Source organism: Bufo bufo, chromosome 4 (assembly GCF_905171765.1).
Source record: "Bufo bufo chromosome 4, aBufBuf1.1, whole genome shotgun sequence".
In the NCBI taxonomy this organism is placed as follows: domain Eukaryota; kingdom Metazoa; phylum Chordata; class Amphibia; order Anura; family Bufonidae; genus Bufo; species Bufo bufo.
In genome coordinates this window covers 380,518,790-380,538,891 of record NC_053392.1, presented here as the reverse complement: position 1 = coordinate 380,538,891, position 20,102 = coordinate 380,518,790, and the positions used below count along the sequence as shown (strand labels likewise).

General features: G+C 46.2%; 1 protein-coding gene across 1 annotated transcript; it reads left to right on the top strand.

Moving 5' to 3' along the window:
• The first annotated feature begins 156 nt into the window (after window positions 1–156).
• On the top strand, window positions 157–19,253 carry MTFR2 (mitochondrial fission regulator 2). Its single transcript, XM_040427049.1, has 9 exons — window positions 157–231; window positions 960–1,093; window positions 2,302–2,400; window positions 4,133–4,237; window positions 11,635–11,759; window positions 15,040–15,272; window positions 17,257–17,560; window positions 17,662–17,851; window positions 18,897–19,253. Exons 2-9 carry the CDS (start codon window positions 1,031–1,033, stop codon window positions 18,969–18,971), a joined length of 1,194 nt encoding a protein of 397 aa, XP_040282983.1. The 5' UTR covers window positions 157–231; window positions 960–1,030; the 3' UTR covers window positions 18,972–19,253.
• The last annotated feature ends 849 nt before the right edge of the window (window positions 19,254–20,102 follow it).

Sequence of the window (20,102 nt, the reverse complement as noted above, 5' to 3'; positions counted from 1 at the left end):
GCTGATTGGCTGCGGAGTCGGTCACATGTCCTCACAAACCTGAACTGTCCAATCATAGCGCGGGACGTGATCTCGCAGCGCTGCGTTTGAATGAGTCTCGTCTGTGATCGAAGGCTGCTGAGCGGAGGGCGGAGGGCGGAGGGCGGAGGGCGGAGGGCGGAGGGCACCGGGCACTGTCACTCTCCAGCCGGGCGGACACGGATGAGGCGAGGCGTGGACTGCTCCGGGACTGTGAGTGATAATGCTGGATAGCTTTTATACTGTACGGCGGCCATGTGATCTGTCTGTGCCGTGTACTAGGGTGCCCCTCCCCCACCCAGTACCTGTGCATCAGACACTCCTAGGCAGCATAGAACGTAAAGGGCAATGTCCCAGATTTTTTGCAAAATTCTTCTGCTTTAAAGGGTTTGTCCTGGACTAAATCTGTTTTCCCTGATGCTTGCAGCCTGCCTCCGCTATAAGAATCCTATTTACCATCTTCCTTCCTGGCACGGTCGGTCACATGATGTGTCTACAAGAAAGGAAGGGAGCAGGTAAGTATCATTCTTCCCCTAGCAGAGGGAGAAAAAGGATTTAGTCCCAGACAATCCCTTGAAGCATAAGAAATTGTAATAAAAAGTCGCCTGCCCCTCACCTACTTTATCTGACTTCTATGTTAGAAAAAGTGATGGAGGTGCATATAATACAAAACTGCCTGCCTGCAGCCACCACTAGGGGGAGCTCAGTGTATACGCTTACAGTTTCCATTGCAATCAGTAGTAATACTATTTGCCCTAAGTTCCTCCTAGTGGCAGCTGTGTGAAAATTCAGCGTTCTCTTGTTGGGAAGAGATGGGGTTCGGCACCCTTCCGCGGACCCATAGCAGTCACATGGTCTTCTGAACTCCCTGGCTATTCCTGTGTCAGCCCCTCCTCAGTCTGAAGTGAGGTGACGGCAGATAACGTTTCATTGTTTTCCAGGGTGAGAAGTCGGGGATGTGTGGAATGTGAAGAGGTTTTGCCCTGAACGGAGTCATCTACAAGGCTTAGAAATGTCTCTGCTTTTGGAGCTTCTCAGACAACTCCTAGAATATCTGGGTGTTCCAGCTGAGCAGGTTGGTACAGGTGTTTATATACCAGGGGGTGTGGGCATAAGAGTGGGCACACAGGCTTGCCCGTAGTCTCGTTCCATATCCGAAAGGAACAAGTGGCTGACTGTTCTTACTGCGGGCTTCATACATATAAGAGCAAGGTCAGCTGAGCCAGCTCTCGCCCAAAGATATCGGGAGAAAGAAGAATCGAGCATGTACAGTTTCAGCATGCCCAATCCTTTCTTCTCCAGGGAGGGAGATAAGCTGGTGCGCATGATGTCCAGAGGGTTACCTGTCGGCCATTGAAGTAATATCGCCACACGGCTACCAGTGGTCGTGATGGCCCTCAGTACATAGTGACAGATTATGGTGGATATGGCCATCATAGAGGGGTGGTCCCCCCTCTCTCTGAGCCAGAAGGGGTGTTTCCTGCTCCGTCCCCTGTATTATATTCTCCTGAAGTACAATGGAAACGGCTTTCTTGTTGGCGGCTTCCACAGGTTCCCTACTACATATGAAAGTTGTGTTTGTCTGGTTCTTACATATTTATGGCATTTGGTGACAATGTCCAAATCTTGGAGACCCCTTTGGGATCTGCCCACTGGCACTCCCGGCGATCATGAGAATGGAGCAGTGGTTTGCATGTGTGACATGCGCACCGTTCGCTTTTATCTGATTATTGGAGACAGCATGGAGTGCTGTACATGGCAGTCCCGTAAAAGTGAAGAGAGTGGTGGTCCCACGGGTTGGACCCCAAGAGATCAGACACCTATTCCCTATCCTAGGACACTCCATTTAATGAATCTACCCGTAGTCATTGTCCATCCCCTGTCTGTATGTCTCATCCCATCTTGGACATCGCTAGAATATGCCCCCAATGTCTGATAGGTGTGGGTCCCAACTTTGAGACCTTCACCTATACTTAGAACAGAGCCCGCAAAGTGCCATAGGGGGCGCACCGCTCATGCTCGGCTGTCTGTTGGAGGGCTGAAAATAGCCGAGCAGCGTGCTTTTTTCGGAAGTCCCATTGAAATCAATGGAAAGTGAGGCCACTGCTCCATTCATTTTTGGCGCTGCCATAGAAACGAATTCTCTGGCACTTTGCGGGCTTCATTTGGGACTTGCACCTATCCGACATTGGGGACATAGCTTAGCGATATGCCCCCAATGTCCAACATGCCTTTAATATTGTTTGGTGTTGTCCTAAGAATCATTTCTATTCTGTTACCCAGCTCGTGCCGGTATGGGAACGGTTTACTCGCAGACGTAGCATTGTCCGTGCTATAGCAAATCGCCTTCCTCCTGTGCTGTTTGAAGGCATCGACATACAGGTACGGTACTGCATACAATGGCTATTTTATGTGGTCATCTAGGGAACTGTATGGATTTTCTGTGTATAGTCCTGCAGTGGACACTGCATTCAGTAGAGGCTGCCTAGGTTCCTGTTCAGACCTTACTACTCCAGCACTGTGCTGCAAACACCGAATGATATATAGCCGGGATCTGTACTCAGGGTGGGGTCAGCCATGAAAGACTTCAGCAGAGGCGGCAGGTTAAAAAATCCAAACAGCTTATTTTCTAGTATGCACCATAAGGCCTCATAGACACGACTGTAAATATTTTGCGGAACGGAACAGCTGGCCCCTAATAGAACAGTACTATCCTTATCCGTAATGCGGATAATAATAGGACATGTTCTATTTTTTTGCTGAACGGAAATACGGACATACGGAAACAGAATGCACACAGAGTAACTTCCGTTTTTTCCCGTGATGGATCTGCAAAAACGCTTCCGTTACAATAATACAACTGCATGCATCCGTCATGAAGGGATCCGGTTGTATTATGTCTTCTATAGCCATGACGGATCCATCTTGACCATTGAAAGTCAGTGGGGGACAGTTCTGTTTTCTATTGAGTCAGAGAAAACTGATCCGGTTCATGAGGCGGACAGTGGTGTCCGCCACCAGAGCGGAATGGTGACTGAACGGAGGCAAACTGATGCATTCTGAGCGGATCCTTTTCCATTCAGAATGCGTTTTGGACCGCTTGAGAGAGCCCTGAATGGATCTCGTAAACGGAAAGCCTAAACGGAAAGCCAAAACGCGAGTGTGAAAGTAGACTAAAGTGTTAGGATATATGATACCAAATCAATACTTTGCCAATATTAGATCGGTGATCTGATATTGATTACTGATCCTAAGGATAGATCATCAATATAAAAAAAGCGGACAGCCCCTTTAATGTGAGGCACATCATGGATGTCCAAATTAATAAAACGATTTCCCTCACATTAAGGCTACATGCACACGACCGTATGTGTTCTGCGGTCCGCAAACTGCCGATCCGCAAAAAAAAGGATGACATCTTTATGCCATTCGTTATTTTTTATTTTTTTTTGCGGATCCATTGTAACAATGCCTAAAACGGACAAGAATAGGACATGCTCTATTTTGTTTGCGGGGCTACGGAACGGACATACTGATGCGGACAGCACACTGTGTGCTTTCAGCATTTTTTGCGGACTCATTGAAATAATTGGGTCCGCATCCTATCCGCGAAAAAACGGAACGGACACGGAAATAAACAACGTTCGTGTGCATGTAGCCTAAGGCTGAATTCACACATTTGTGGAACACGGTACGCGAGATACCGGACTGGCATCCTGCTTAGTGCAGGAGCGTACGACATCATTGGTTGCTATGACGTTGTGGCTTTGTAATACGAGTGTATTACCGTACTGCGGCGGCGGCATAGCAACCAATGACTCTCCGTGCGCTTCTGCCAGTCCGGTATCTCGCGGACCGTGTTCCACGGACGCGTGAATTCAGCCTAATAGTACCCCCATCATGTGTTGTAATATCATGGCTGTGTCTGCACCTCTAATGGGCCCTGGACCACATGGTCATGTCCTTGTGTCGCATACAACTACAGGCTTTCCAGATTGGGGACCGTGGACAGATTTCACACATGCATTGCATCATTACATTTATTTAATCCTTGTAGGGAAAACCCGGGTTTTTTTGTTTTTTTTTGCTTATGCCAATATATGTTCCTCTCTAGTGTATCCAGGTTTTGGAAAGGAAGAACTATGGCTGGACTCGTAGTGTGGTTCGAATTATTGGAACATTGCTGCCATTGGAACGATGTCCTAGACCTCATTTTCAGGTTTGTGCAATCTCGACACCATGTGCATGGTGCCCTATAGTTAACCCTTCAGATTAAAGTGGTTGTCTCATCATGGACAATGGGACATATCGCTAGGATATGCCGCCATTGTCTTATAGGTGCGGGTCCCACCTATGTCGAGAACGGAGCCCCACAAGGTGGTGGCTGGAGGACTCTGGTCTGGCCACCACCAAGCCAGCTCCCCGTAAAAGTGAATGGGAGCGTACTGCGCATTCGCGGCCCCCGCTCCCATTCATTTCTATGGGGCTGACGGAAATAGCCGAGCCAGCTCTCGGCTATTTTCGCCGGCCCTATAGAAAATGAATGGAGGGCGGCTGCGCATGCGCAGTGCGTCCTCATTCACTTGCGGGGCTCCGTTCTCAATCTAGGTGCGGGTCCCACAGCGTATCCTAGCGATATGCCCCCATTTTCCATGATGAGACAACCCCTTTAAACACCTCTCAAATGGACTGCTCTTGCATGCTAACACTATGAATGTCTGGTAGCTGTAGGTCCCAAATTTAATTGTATAGGGCCAGAATTCCATATCACTAGGGGGTCTTTCACACGAGCGGATGCCGTGCGGGTAATCCGCTGCGTGAAAGAGAAACAAGCCCCGTTCCGGACAGCAGAGACACGGAGCAGTAACATGACTGATAATGCTCCGTGCCTCTCTGTGATCTTTTTACTACAAAATCACAGTGAGATAAAGTTGTCACCGTGATTTTGTAGTAAAAAGGTCACAAAGAGGCGAAGAGCATTATCAGTCATGTTACTGCTCCGTGTCTCTGCTGTCCAGTGCGGGGCTTGGCTCTCCCTCATGCAGCGGATTACCCGCACGGCATCCGCTCATGTGAAAGAGCCCTCAGCCTTATACAGTGCCTCCAGCATGGTCCACCTATGTTCCTGGGTGCAAATACCTTGGTTGTCAGCAGCTCTGGGTCCAATTACGTTGTCCTTTGTGACATCATAACTTCTGTGACCTAAAAAACCCAGGTATGTGAACATATGCACTGGTGCCTTACCAAGAATCCACTCTTTCCCCACCATGTCATCATTACCGTTGACCCCATCCCCATGATGTCATGCCCATTGCATGATCAGCTGCTAAGAAGCCTTAAGGGTACATGCACAAGTTCAGGATTCATGTGCGGAGAATCCGCACTGAAATCCGCAGGTGTTTGCAGGCAAATCTGTGCGGTCAATCCGCATTAATTGGTGCGGATTTGCATGTGGATTTGCGTGTGGATTCGGTGCGGATTTTCCTAAGTGAGTGAAAAAAATCCGGTCAGGAAAAATAAAATAAATTGACATGCTGCAGATTTTAAAATCCACACCGCAGGTCAAAAGCCGCGCGGAAAAAATCTGCATCATGTGCATTGAGAATTTAAAATTCTCATAGAATACAATGTACATGACCTACGGTGCGGATTTTCCACTGCGCCACCAATGAAGAAAAATGACCTGTAATACAAATACAGGAGGCGGGTGCCGGAATCAAATAGCCGGCACCCGACCTCTGTGACAGGGAGCTGCGATCAGCTGCAGTTGAGTTAACCCTTCAGGTGCGGTACCTGAGGGGTTAATTGTAGCTGATCGCAGCTCCCTGTCATAGAGGTCGGGTGCCGGCTATTTGATTCCGGCACCCGCCTCCTGTATTTGTATAAGAAACATTGGTGGCACAGTGCGCCCCCCCCCCCCCCCCCCAGTATAATAAACGTTGGTGGCACAGTGCGCCCCCCCCCAGTATAATAAACGTTGGTGGCACAGTGGAAAGTGCCAATGAGGGTTAAAAAAAAATTAACTCACCTCCTCCAGTTGATCGCGTAGCTGCCGATCTCCTGTTTTTTTCTTCAGGACCTGTGGTGACGTCATTGACCTCATCACATGGTCCATTACCATGGTGATGGATCATGTGATGAGCACAGTGATGTCACCACAGGTCCTTTGACAGGTTCTAGAGAAAGACAAGGAGACGATCAATTGGAGGAGGTGAGTGAATTATTTTTTTATTTTTTAACCCTCATTGGCACTGCCCACTGCGCCACCAATGTTTATTCTATTGAGGGGGGGCGCACTGCGCCACCAATGTTTATTCTATTGAGGGGGGGCGCACTGCGCCACCAATGTTTATTCTATTGAGGGGGGGCGCACTGCGCCACCAATGTTTATTCTATTGAGGGGGGGCGCACTGCGCCACCAATGTTTATTCTATTGAGGGGGGGCGCACTGCGCCACCAATGTTTATTCTATTGAGGGGGGGCGCACTGCGCCACCAATGTTTATTCTATTGAGGGGGGGCGCACTGCGCCACCAATGTTTATTCTATTGAGGGGGGCGCACACTGCGCCACCAATGTTTATTCTATTGAGGGGGGCGCACTGCGCCACCAATGTTTATTCTATTGAGGGGGGGCGCACTGCGCCACCAATGTTTATTATATTGAGGGGGGGCGCACTGCGCCACCAATGTTTATTCCATTGAGGGGGGCGCACTGCGCCACCAATGTTTATTCTATTGAGGGGGGGGGCGCACTGCGCCACCAATGTTTATTCTATTGAGGGGGGGGCGCACTGCGCCACCAATGTTTATTATATTGAGGGGGGGTGCACTGAGCCACCAATGTTTATCATACTGGGTTGTTGGGGGGGGGCGCACTGCGCCACCAATGTTTATTATATTGAGGGGGGGTGCACTGAGCCACCAATGTTTATTATATTGAGGGGGGGCGCACTGCGCCACCAATGTTTATTATATGTACATGAGCCCTGATGGACTGTTTTTTTAGACAAATTTATGACAGCACACAGGCAGCATTCGTGTTTTTTAACTGCCGCAAAAGGGCTTATTCACGTGCCCGTGCTGTTGACCGCAAATTGAGGTCCACAATGCACGTGCACCGACCGTGGGCCAGCCACATACAGATCATGGACCCATTCACTTGAATGGGTCCAAGATTCATCCGTTCAGCAAAAAGATAGAGCAAGTTCTATCCTTTTTCTGTGCAGAGGAATCGAATGGAACCCCAGGAAACACTCCGTAGTGCCCCATTCCAAATCTCATGATTTGCGGATTGGGTCTGCATCGGTGAATCATAATGCAAATGGAACAGTGCACATATATTGCGGATCCACCAATGCGATCCTCAATAAGGCTACTTTCACACCTGCGTTCAGGTGTCCGCTCGTGCGCTCTGTTTGAAGGGGCTCACAAGCGGCCCCGAACGCAGCCGTCTGGCCCTAATGCATTCTCAGTGGACGCGGATCCGCTCAGAATGCATCAGTCTGTCAGCGTTCAGCCTCCGCTCCGCTCAGCGAGCGGACACCTGAACGCTGCTTGCAGCGTTCAGGTGTCCGCCTGGCCGTGCGGAGGCGAGCGGATCCGTCCAGACTTACAATGTAAGTCAATGGGGACGGATCCGCTTGAAGATGACACAATATGGCTCAATCTTCAAGCGGATCCGTTCCCCATTGACTTTCAATGTAAAGTCTGAACGGATCCGCTCAGGCTACTTTCACACTTAGAAATTTTTCTAAGTTATAATGCAGACGGATCCGTTCTGAACGGATGCAAACGTCTGCATTATAGGAGCGGATCCGTCTGAGCAGACATCAGACGGACCCGCTCCGAACGCTAGTGTGAAAGTAGCCTAAGACTTCTTTCAGACAGGAGATTTAGATCTCACAAGAGGTCTCCAAAACAGATCAGTTTTGCCCTAATGCATTCTGAATTGATCTGCTCAGAATGCATCAGTTTGGCTCCGTTCTGCCTCCATTTCACATTAGAGGCAGACAGAAACACAATACATGCATATAGACCTGGAGCTGGCTTTGTTGGGCAGGGAACTATTTCACAGACTGTGGTCTCCAGGGAGAGCAGGAGAAGGGAATAGAATTGACAGTGAACTAACTAAGGGGGTGCTACAGGTTTGCCAAAAATCTATGGCACTGTCTTCTGCCCAAGGCAAAGCCTCTCCCCTTGCTCCTATATCTGTTATTCCTTCATTAATGTTCCCCAGCATTACTAGGCCGTCTGGCATATGGTTATCCCTGTCGCATCACAGACTAGGGGATTTGAAAAGACTAGGGATCTCCTCCGACTTTTTCACTGCTCTTTCCGAAGGCCCAGACACTGATAAGGACTTCATTCAAAAGAATGACTTCGAAAACACATGTAAAAAATTTTTGATGTCCAGCTTCCTCCCTTTACCTGACCCGACATGGCTAGAGAATTATGTTTTATTACCACGCCTACCCCAAAAATCCATCGCACTCATTTACAAACAGATTCTAGGTGCTAGAGACTCTGTCGCTCCGCCCTGGATAGCTGAGTGGGGGAAGGAATTGCACCTGGATTTTAATGAAAATGACAGTAAATGGATCCAGAAGTCTTCGCATGGCTTCTCCAAGTGTATAAAAGTACAGGAGAACTCGGTTAAGATTGCTTTACGCTGGTACAGAACGCCTGAATATCTATACAGGATTAACCTAATACCTAATGACCTTTGTTGGAGGTGTGGAATGACTACTGGATCCCTGTCTCACATCTGGTGGTTCTGTCCAACTGTCAGGCCTTTTTGGGCAGAAATAGAGTGTATTATCAATAAGATTTGTGGAAAACCTTTGAAACTTACGGCCCAGCTGGTGCTTCTCTGGTTGCCTACATCTGACTTTCGCCCTAGCAAATATGACCTGGCCACGCACATGCTTATGGCCGCAAAACTTTTGATCCCAGTGAAGTGGAGATCAATTGACCCTCCAACAATTAAGATGTGGCGGGCTAGGGTGCACCAGATGTGCCAGATGGAAGAGTTAGTGGGCTGGACACACAATTGCCGAGATAAATTCCTACAAACCTGGCAACCATGGTTGACATACAGGACAGGCCTTCTAGATTCCCAACAGTGGATTGATGAGTAAGGTAATGTTTTTCTATCTTAGCCTCTACATCATTTATATAGGAAGATCCCGCCAAGGTTCCAGGACTCCTTCCTTTGCCATACTTTTCAGTCACTCTGTATTGTACATTCGTGCCATTGTCACATATTTAAGATTTGCTCATTTCATGCATTAAATGCTACCTAAAGGGTTATTTAATTCACAGCTTACTGAGAAGACTGAGAAATATATCATAGACCGACATGCTGTTGGGGCTGTTCTTTTTCCCTCTCCCCCTATATTCCCCCCCCCACCCCCCCCCCCCCCCCCCCCCCCCCCCTCCCACATTGTTAAAGGATATTTAACGTTGCTCACATTATTACTGTTAGAATCTATCACTGGTTGGACCTCCGGATCCTTGACAAGTGGTGGACATATTATACTTTGTAACAAGATGTGATGAACGCTGTGCTGCGACACAAGCCTTTTGTCGATATTTGAATTGCTTATACAACAATAAAAAGAGATTTCAAACATTAGAGGCAGACAACAAAACGCTGCTGGCCGTGTTTTGGTGTCCGCATAACCAAACTGAGCCAGACGGATCCGTCCTGACACACAATGTTAGGCCTTCCTCACATCACTTTTCTCAGCAATGCGGGCACATATGAACATGGGACCAACAGAGATGTCTACAGCTGCCAAGCGCTCAAGTCAATGGGGACAGATCTGTTTTTTATGACACAATCTGGCACAATAGAAAATGGATCCATCTCCCAATGACTTTTAATGGTGTTCAAGATGGATCCATATTGGCTAAGGTAAAGATAATACAAACTGATCCATTCTGAGCGGATGCAGCAATTTGTATTATCAGTGCGTATCCATCCATGATGTGTGAAAATAGCCTTACTGTGTAGCAGAGAAAAACTAGGGAAATTGTAAAACATTAGCAATGCTAAGATATATTACTAATAATTGGTTATTGTAATGATGAATGTACACAGAAAACTAAAAATGAGATACCATTGTGGAAAGATGGAGCTGCTCCCTGTGTGTTCGTTCACTGTCTGCAAACACTGAGCACATGACATGTGCAAGAGACAGAGGGGGGAGGAGTTTATGGGGAGGAATATGTAAGAGGGGGGCGGATCTATGGAGGCGTGGCTGATGTGGAGGAGGCTGAATATGTATGAGGGGGCGGATCTATGGAGGCGTGGATGATGTGGAGGAGGCTGAATATGTAAGAGGGGGGCAGGTCTATGGAGGCGTGGATGATGTGGAGGAGGCTGAATATGTATGAGGGAGGGGGGCGGGTCTATGGAGGCGTGGATGATGTGGAGGAGGCTGAATATGTATGAGGGGGGCGATTCTATGGAGGCGTAGATGATGTGGAGGAGGCTGAATATGTATGAGGGGGGCGGGTCTATGGAGGCGTGGATGATGTGGAGGAGGCTGAATATGTATGAGGGGGGCGGGTGCAGGGAGGGGATCTTACACTGTAGACACCAGGAGCTGCTGAGCTGCACTGGGAGCCACAATGCACTGCAGCAGGAAGTGATGGCACATAAACAGCTATGTAAACAGTCTGCTGGGGACTGTAGGAGCCATGCAGCAGTGCAAAAGCTACCTAAAAACATCTTAGGAAGATAGATTTGGCTACTAACAGTGAGTAAGCAGTTTTTAAAAAAAAATGTTTGATCCCGGACAACCCCTTTAATTTACAGGTTGGGATCTCTTGATATCACCACCTTAAAGGGGACAGTGCAATTATGAAGATAAATTAAAGGGGTTCTGCAGTTTGTTTAAACTGATGATCTATCCTCTGGATAGATCATCAGCATCTGATCGGCGGGGGTCCGACACCTGGGACCCCCGCCGATCAGCTGTTTGAGAAGGCAGCTGTGCTCCAGGTAGCGCCGTGGCCTTCTCAATGTTTACCGCTGGCCCAGTGACATCACGACTAGTATCAATGGCCTGGCGGGGCTAAGCTCCGTTCACTTGAATGGAGCTTAGCCCCGCCCAGGCCAGTGGATACTAGTGGTGACGTCACTGGGCCAGCGGTAAGCAAGTGTTGGACCCCCGCCGATCAGATGCTGATCTATCCAGAGGATAGATCATCAGTTTAAACAAACTGCAGAACCCCTTTAACTTGGCAGTAGGGTCGACCCCTGTGCAGTTTGTTTAAAGGGGTTGTAGTAAGTGCCAGCCAAGATAGACGAAATTAAGGAATGGCCAGCGCTCCACTGTTTCCATGTATCCCAGAGTAGTGAATGGGAGTTCGGCAAACGGTATAGCACAGCAAGCTCCGCTGTTTCCGTAGCTCCATTTCACTGCTATGGGAGTTATGGAAACGGAGCGCTGTCTGCTTAGAGGTTTCTGTAAGTGTCTCCACCCCTGGCATTGACTGCAGTTTTTCCTATCTCTGCCATGAAAGGCCTAGATGGAACAACCCCTTTTAAGTGCAGAAGTTTTATATCCAGTTACAAATGTTTAATGTCTATAATTTCTTCCTTGCAGAAAATCTTGGGACCTGGAGTGTTAGAATCTGAAGAATACGAGGCTATGAAGAGATCTGACATCCCTTCTTTGGCAGATGCCCCATGTCTGTTGGATGACAATGTTATGACTTACACCCGATTTAGGTGGTAATCTAATTTTATTACTCCTAAAGGGTTTATGTAGGGATCTTTTAACCGCTTCACGTCCGCCCATAGGATATAAACGTCCTATGGGTGGACGTCTATTTCTGAAAGCACGTTTTAGAACGTCCTTTCAGAAATAGCAGCTGCACGCTAATCGTGCAGCTGCTGATCGAGTTGCCCGCTGTCAGTGACAGCAGGGCAACCCTAAGACAAGGCAGGGACAGTGCCCAGGTGTCCCTGCCTTCTAGATCGCTGCAGACACAGCGCTCACCGAGCGCTGTGTATGCAGAGAAGGAAGCGCTGTGCGCTTCCTGTTCGGCGGTCATGTGACCGCCGGGACCGGAGAGTGCAGGAGCTGTGTGAGGTCTCTGAGAGACCTCGATCAGCCCTGCTGTGAGGCTGTACAGCGCTGGATTGCTGCTGTACAGCCTCTCTAGGGGTGCATTTGTCCTGTAACTGGGGCTACTATGTCAGCCCCAGTTACAGGAGAAATCAACAGTGAAAAAAAAAAAAAAAGTGAAGCAAATGTCCCCCAGAGGTCTTGTATGACCTTATGGGGGACGAAAAGTGTAAAATAAAAAAAATAAAAGGTTGAAAATAAAAAAATAAAAAAAAGTTTGACATGTAAAAAAAAAAAGTCCCCAAGTAAGGAATGAAAAAAAAAAGTTAAAAATAGAAAAAATAAAAAAAAAATTACATATTAGGTATTGCCGCGTCCGTAAAAACCAGCTCTATAAAAATATCACATGACCTAACCCCTCGGGTGAACACCGTAAAAAAAAAAAAAAACTGTGTCAAAACAAGCAATTTTTGTCACCTTGCATCACAAAAGGTGCAACACTAAGTGATCAAAAACGCGTATGTCCCACAAAATAGTACCAATAAAACCGTCACCTCATCACGCAAAAAATGAGCCCCTACATAAGAAAATCTCTCAAAAAATTAAAAAACTATAGCTCTCAGAACATGGACACATTAAAACATAATTTTTTTGTTTCAAAAATGCTATTATTGTGTAAAACTTTAATAAATGAGAAAAAGTATACATATTAGGTATCGCCACGTCCGTAGCGATCTGCTCTATAAAAATGTCACTTGACTGAACCCCTCAGGTGAACGCTGTAAAAATAAATAAATAGAAACTGTGCTAAAACAACCACCTTGCCCCATAAAGTGTTATAATGAATGATCAAAAAATCATATGTACCCAAAAATAGTACTAATAAAACTGGCACCTTATCCCCTAGTTTCCAAAATGGGGTCACTTCTTGGGAGTTTCTACTGTAAGGGTGCATCAGGGGGCTTCAAATGGGACATGGCATCTAAAAACCATGTGGAGTTCCTTTTCTTCTGCGCCCTGCCGTGTGCCCATACAGCAGTTTATGACCACATGTGGGGTGTTTCTGTAAACCGCAGAATCTGGGTAATAAATATTGAGTTTTGTTTGGCTGTTAACCATCGATGTGTTAAAGAAAAAATTGGATTAAAATGGAAAATCTGCCCAAAAAGTGAAATTTAAAAATTTGATCTCCATTTTCCTTTAATTCTTGTGGAACGCCTAAAGGGTTAACAAAGTTTGTAAAATCGGTTTTGAATACCTTGAGGGGTGTAGTTTCTACAATGGGGTCATTTATGGGGGTATCCACTATGTAGGCCCCACAAAGTGACTTCAGACCTGAACTGGTCTTTATAAAGTGGGTTTTGGCAATTTTCTTATAAATTTGAAGAATTGCTTCTAAACTTCTAAGCCTTCTAACGTCCTAAAAAAATAAAATGACATTTCCAAAATGATGCCAACATAAAGTAGACATATGGGGAATGTTAAATAATAAATATTTTATGAGGTATCACTTTCTGTTTTAAAAGCAGAGAAATTGAAATTTAGAAAATTGCAAATTTTTCAAATTTTTGGGTAAATTTGGGATTTTTTCATAAATAAAGGTTAAATATTTTGACTCAAATTTATGATTATCATGAAGTACAATGTGTCACGAGAAAACAATCTCTGAATGACTTGGATAAATAAAGGCGTTCCAAAGTTATTACCACATAAAGTGAGATATGTCAGTTTTGCAAAATTTGGCCTGGTCAGGAAGGGGGCAAATGGCCCAGATGGCAAGTGGTTAAAAAAAAACATGGCTACATGTGATGTATTGTTATTTTCTGTCACTCGCTGGACCTCAGTGTTATGCCAGAGCAGCTCATAAACTTCACAGGTTGAGGCAGAACTTGCAGTTTCAGCTTGATGAAGAATTAGAAGTCCCAACATCCCCTTCTGCTTCTCTCACCCCTTTGCTTAATATGCATGCACAGGATAATGTCCTGCAGATGGAGAAGAGTGGAAGAGGCAGACTGGCTTGTTTCCTCAACAGCGCCCCCTAGTGATCATGTTATTTGATGATGTGCCAACACACAGGAGGGGGATACTTTGATACCTAGTGTAGCGCTTTATTAGAGGGGTAGGGGTTCTCTGGTAAAAATGCCATGTTACCAAGTGCCAGCAGCCTGACCTACTAAGTTAAAGGCGTATTCCCATCATAATGATCACTGTTAAATCTGTTAATGATTTGACAGTGATCATTTTTGTAAATATATTTGATTAACCAATTCCCACCGTTTAGAAGAAAACTTATCCCCACTTACCTCTTTGTTGTCATTCGGTCTCCCCTGGTTACGGCCACCGCTCTTCTCCGGAATCCCGGTGGCCGCGCTTGCGCAGAAGACTCCTTCTTTTCTGCTGGCCGGGCCGCTCGCTGTCCTAAACGTGCACGCCGCCGTGCATGCGCGAGTGTGACTTCTTCCTGGCCAGAATAGTACAGAGCCGCGAACGCGCATGCCGGCTCTGTACTATACTGGCCAGGAATAAGTCACCATGGCGCATGCGCGGCGGCGTGCGCATTCAGTCCAGCGTGCGGCCCGGCCGGGAGAAGACTTCAATCAAGATGAAGCCCGCCCCCAGCCAGAATCCAGGAAACTGATCTGCTCCCTGCCTTTGCGGTCCTCCAGGCTGCCTCCGGTATATTCATCTTCCAGTGCTGAATGGGAATGGTTACATGCACTGCTGAAGCCAGTCGGCAGCAGAGTATGTGACCATGCCCATTTTACAGCAAAAGAAAACAGTGTGGGGACTAGAGGATGTAGACACTGAAGGCAGTTCGGGGAGCAGGTAAGTATGAATCCTTAGCTTAGTGGAGCAGGCTCTGACACTTGGTAAAATTGCATTGTTACCGGAGAACCCCTTTGATGTCTTTATAGTGATAATGATCTTTTTTTCTATCAGACATGATTTTCCTTCAAGCAAATCCATGGGAGAAGTCCACTTAGCGGGACCTCCTAACACGGATTCCGGATTTCTGACTATCGTGTCGGGCAACAGAGTGTCTGAGATCAGTCTACTTCCTGCAAATGACCATGCCTTTCAGAAAATAGCAGCTTTAGAGGATGAGCTGGTTCAGCTGCGAGCGCAGATCGCTGGTATTGTCGCCATGCAAGAGTCAAAAGCCACACAGTCCTGTAAGTCAGTGATGTATTTTTATTTCTTGGTACAGTTTCATGAATGAAAAATTTCTTATTAAAGAAGACTTGTCTCTATGAAGTGCAGTGTAATTTGCAAGTAGCAGGTTATAGAGCAGGAGGAGCTGAGCAGATTGATATATGGTTTTATGGGAAAAGATTTTACACATTTAAGTCTGTTCCCCTCCCTGAACTTAAGATCATCCACGTGTACAGCTCTAAGTACATGGATTGGTGTTATCTATGACTGACAGCTATCTCTGTATACACACTTATACATAGAATGCTATCAATCACTGATAACACCTCCCCTGTGTACAGCTATCAGTGACTGACATATATCTATGTATACACACTTATACATAGAATGCCATCAATCACTGATAACACCTCCCCTGTGTACAGCTATCAGTGACTGACATATATCTATGTATACACACTTATACATAGAATGCCATCAATCACTGATAACACCTCCCCTGTGTACAACAGCTATCTATTAGGGATCGACCGATTATCGGTTTGGCCGATATTATCGGCCGATATTGAGGATTTTGAACGTTATCGGTATCGGCATCTTTTTTGCCGATATACCGATAACATATTGGGAACACAGAACGCGCTGCTCTCAGCGCTCTCTGTGTTCCCTCCGCAGCACAGGGGAGAAGGAAGCAGTGTCTCCCTCCCCCTGTGCTGCTGCTGCCGCTGCCGCCAATGACAGAAGAGAAGACAAGAGGAGGGGAGGGGCTGTGGCCGCTGCGCCACCAATGAAGATAAGCCTTTCATTCATTCATTCATATACAGGAGGCGGGAGCTGGCTGCAGAATCACATAGCCGGCTCCCGACCTCTATGAGCGATAGCTGCGATCCGCGGTAGTTAACTCCTCAGGTGCCGCGGATCGCAGCCACCGCTCTCAGAGGTCGGGAGCCGGCTATGTGATTCTGCAGCCAGCTCCCGCCTCCTGTATATGAATAAATGAGAGACTTATCTTCATTGGTGGCGCAGTGCGCCCCCCCCCCCCCCCCAAGCCCCCCAGTATTAATCATTGGTGGCGCAGTGCGCCCCCCACCCCAATCCCGGCCAATAGTAAAAACATTGGTGGCGCAGTGCACCCCCCCCCCCCCCCCCCTCAGTATTACTCATTGGTGGCAGTGGCCACAGGATCCCCTCCTCCTCCGATCGGAGCCCCAGCTGTGTAAGCCTGGGGCTCCGATCGGTTACCATGGCAGCCAGGACGCTACTGAAGCCCTGGCTGCCATGGTAAGCTCCATGCTGCTGTGTGCACAAAGCACAGAGCAGCAGGGACAGTGTGAGCTCCTATTCACCCTGATAGAGATCTATCAGGGGGAATAGGACAAGGGTTCTAGTCCCTAAGGGGGCTAAAAGTTAGTAAAAAAAAAACACAAAAATATTAAGTATAAATGAAAAAGATTTATAAAAAAAATACACATTAACAATAAACAAAAAAATACACATTAACAATAAACATATTAATTTTCAGCAGATTTGTGTAGGAATTATTTTTTTTTTCTCAAAAATGAAAATTCCCAGAATATCGGTATAAATTATCGGCTATCGGCCTGAAAGTTCACAAATTATCGGTATCGGCCCTAAAAAATCAATATCGGTCGATCCCTACTATCTATAAATACACACTTACACAGAGAATGCTATCAATCACTGATAACACCTCCCCTGTGTACAGCAATCAGTGACTGACAGCTATCTCTGTATATACACTTGCACAGAGAATGTTATTAATCAGTAATAACACCTCCCCTGTGTACAGCTGAAATCAGAGCAAAGCTTCCAATGTATAAATTGCAAGTTTTACTGACTCTTTCCAGCAAAACTATATTTCAATCTGCTCAGCTCCTCTATAACATTCACAATGCACTGCATGTTGGGGTTTACAGTTCCACTTTAATAAGTTTATTGGTTGAACACTTGGCTACATACTTGTTTTATTAATTTCCTTTTCAGATACAGAATCAATATGCTCTGTTGGCAGCCCAAGTAATGCCCTTCCACCTCCATCTTTAGCTTCTACACCCCTTTCTGCACAGTTCTCCCAATGTACAACACCAGTACCACCGCCCCCTCCACCACCACCACCTCCAGCCCCACCTTCTAACCTCAACTCTGCAAAATCTGCCATTAGTCTTATAAAGGAACGTAAAGCTTCTCACAAGCGCAGCCCAATGGAAAGAGATACTGTGGATAAGCTTCCCAGTATGATGGATGTTTTAAAAGGCATAAATACCATCAAGCTTCGTACTGTTGAAAGGTAAGATTATTTACCTGTTTTTTCTTTCATTGCTGTGCTGTCTCTATAGTTTATTAGGCATTTGCTGATAAATGTAGCTGACTTTTCCTCCCTTCTTTTAGATCCCCCGGCGGCACACCCTTAACCCGGAAAGACAAGAAGAGACGTTCTCTCAATGATCCAACAGACCCGGCAGCTATTATAGCCCGCGCTTTAAAGCAGAAGTTTGCACACAGGCATAAAGATGACTCCTACGATAAAGAAAATAGATCTTGCGAGGACTCTCCGTTCTCTAGTCCTGAAACCCCAATGGTAATGTATAGATAAAATTTACTTAAAGGCTATGTACACCTTTGGGGGGTTATTTATTTATTTATTATTGTACTAGCAGAAGAACCCGGCTTTGCACGGGTATATTTCATTTAAAGGGGTTCTGCAGTTTGTTTAAACTGATGATCTATCCTCTGGATAGATCATCAGCATCTGATCGGCGGGGGTCTGACACCCGGGACCCCTGCAGATCAGCTGTTTGAGAAGGCAGCGGCGCTGGCAGTAGTGCCGTGGCCTTCTCACTGTTTACCGCTGGCCCAGTGACGGACGACCAGGTCTGCAACAGTGTCAGTAGTCAGTACATATGGTCATAATTCAGGACTCCCATGGCGAGCCACACAGCAGGAGATGGTTGGGGACCACTTATGTATTGCATGAAGCAGTCACATAAGGTCACCTGTTTTAACATGGTGAATTAGGGCCTGTACTATATAAGTATATAAGCCTGGACAGCGCTTTTAATTAGAAATGTAGTTCCTGATCTTGGGGACACTGGCTACAGGCAAAGCCACTGTTTAATCTCTTATACCCAAAGGGCAGTATATACTATATGTGATGCAAATAAATAAGTGGCCTTTCATTGTACTGTTATGAGCCTTCTATAGAACTTCTCTTTTATTTTTTATTTTTTTTACTATTCAGGGTGACTGGAAAGATTGGTCTCAGAATGTCTAGACCAGGGGTGGCCAACCGGAGGCTCTCTAGGTGTTGCAAAACTACAACACCCAGAATGTCCAGACTGTCTTCTACAGTAGGGCATGGTGGGAATTGTAGTTTTACAACAGCTGGAGAACCGCAGGTTGGCCATCCCTGGTCTAGACCTTTATTGGCTAGGCTTCTTTAGTCGTCATCTTTTGTAATTCCCATGCAGTTATGATGAAGCTAACATGATCACTGTTCTCAAAGAGATCTTGAATGACAGATATGATACAAAAAATACAGACATGATAAAACCACAGAACTCAGATTTTATTTTTTTATTTACTTATTTTTTTTATTTTTTTCCCCCTATGTTCTTCATTTGTAGTTTGGGCGCCACCTGCTAAAGCCTGTGGGGAAAAGAACACAGAGAGAACTTACAAGTAGGCAAGTCCATGCGTGACGGAACCTGTTTTGGATGTTTTTGGGGAAAACGTGTCTATCTATTATTGCAACTAGCACAGCATAACGGGCAACTCCTCTTCTTTTTTTTTTTTTTCTTTTTTTTATTCATTGAAGCCAGGGGATTCTTTTTGAAGTTAATTTTGCTGTAAAAGTCTGTTGGTTGCATCTTAACAGTTGATTTGGTGTACAAAGGCTTTTCTTAAAGTTGAATTCTGATAAGTAACCTATTATGGGTAAGCTATGGCATAAATGTCTGATCTGCTGGGGTTCCACTAATCAGAAGTAGGTGGGGTCTCTTGTCCTTTATTACTACTTTAAATGGGTTTCTCGATCATAAGGGTGATAAAGGTTTTCACGCTGGTCCACGATCACGAGAGTGAGGTGCCCTGAGTCTCTCGTTTGAATCGAGTGATGATCTATTCATTCTCAATGGCACTGCCCACCGGCTGTCTACATGAAAATAAATGGGGCTGCAGCTCTATTCAACAATTAAACCTGTATTGCCTATCCTGTGGATAGATGAACCGTAATGATTGGACAACCCCTGTAAATGTGCAGCAAAAAAGATTCTGTCAAACCCTATAGACCTTTGTAAAAATGCTTGCATCGTCTCTGCTTCTTCCAATTTTATCAGCAGGCCATTTCTCCATAAACGTAAGAGCGTCACCTCACTCAGTGTGTTCAGGCACACCAATTATTCGGACATTATTACGTCTCGGTCTGTTCTCCAGATCATCAGATTTAGATATAAGCAGTGAGACATTGTGTATTACACGCTGAAGGTCTCTTTTTACAGGCGGTACCTGATCCTCCATTATACTCCATTATTAGTCCGCCCTCCATCTCGCCAACCCGCTCCTTCACTTGCCTCATGTCTTGTCTGATAAGTAAAATGTCCTCCTTAAGACCCCCCCCCCCATAGTCGTATTCAACAAGGTAAGCGCCATATTGCATTGCGCCACCGCTGCAAAGACATCCTTGAAGGTGGGTTCTAACTCAGGAGCAGCCCTCCGTCTCTGTGAGTGGTAGGGGGCAGGAGCCGACATTCCCAGTGGCGTCTTTAAGTTCAGATGCCTTGTCTACCTCCAGATCTGGGGCGCTTGCTGAAAGTGTCGAGGAGTGGGCATAC

Coding starts and splice junctions, on each gene's coding strand:
- MTFR2 (XM_040427049.1), top strand. CDS start 1,031: ATGTCTCTGCTTTTGGAGCTTCTCAGACAACTCCTAGAATATCTGGGT. Junction 4,238..11,634: donor GTCCTAGACCTCATTTTCAG/GTTTGTGCAATC, acceptor TCTTCCTTGCAG/AAAATCTTGGGACCTGGAGT. Junction 17,852..18,896: donor CTAGTCCTGAAACCCCAATG/GTAATGTATAGA, acceptor CTTCATTTGTAG/TTTGGGCGCCACCTGCTAAA.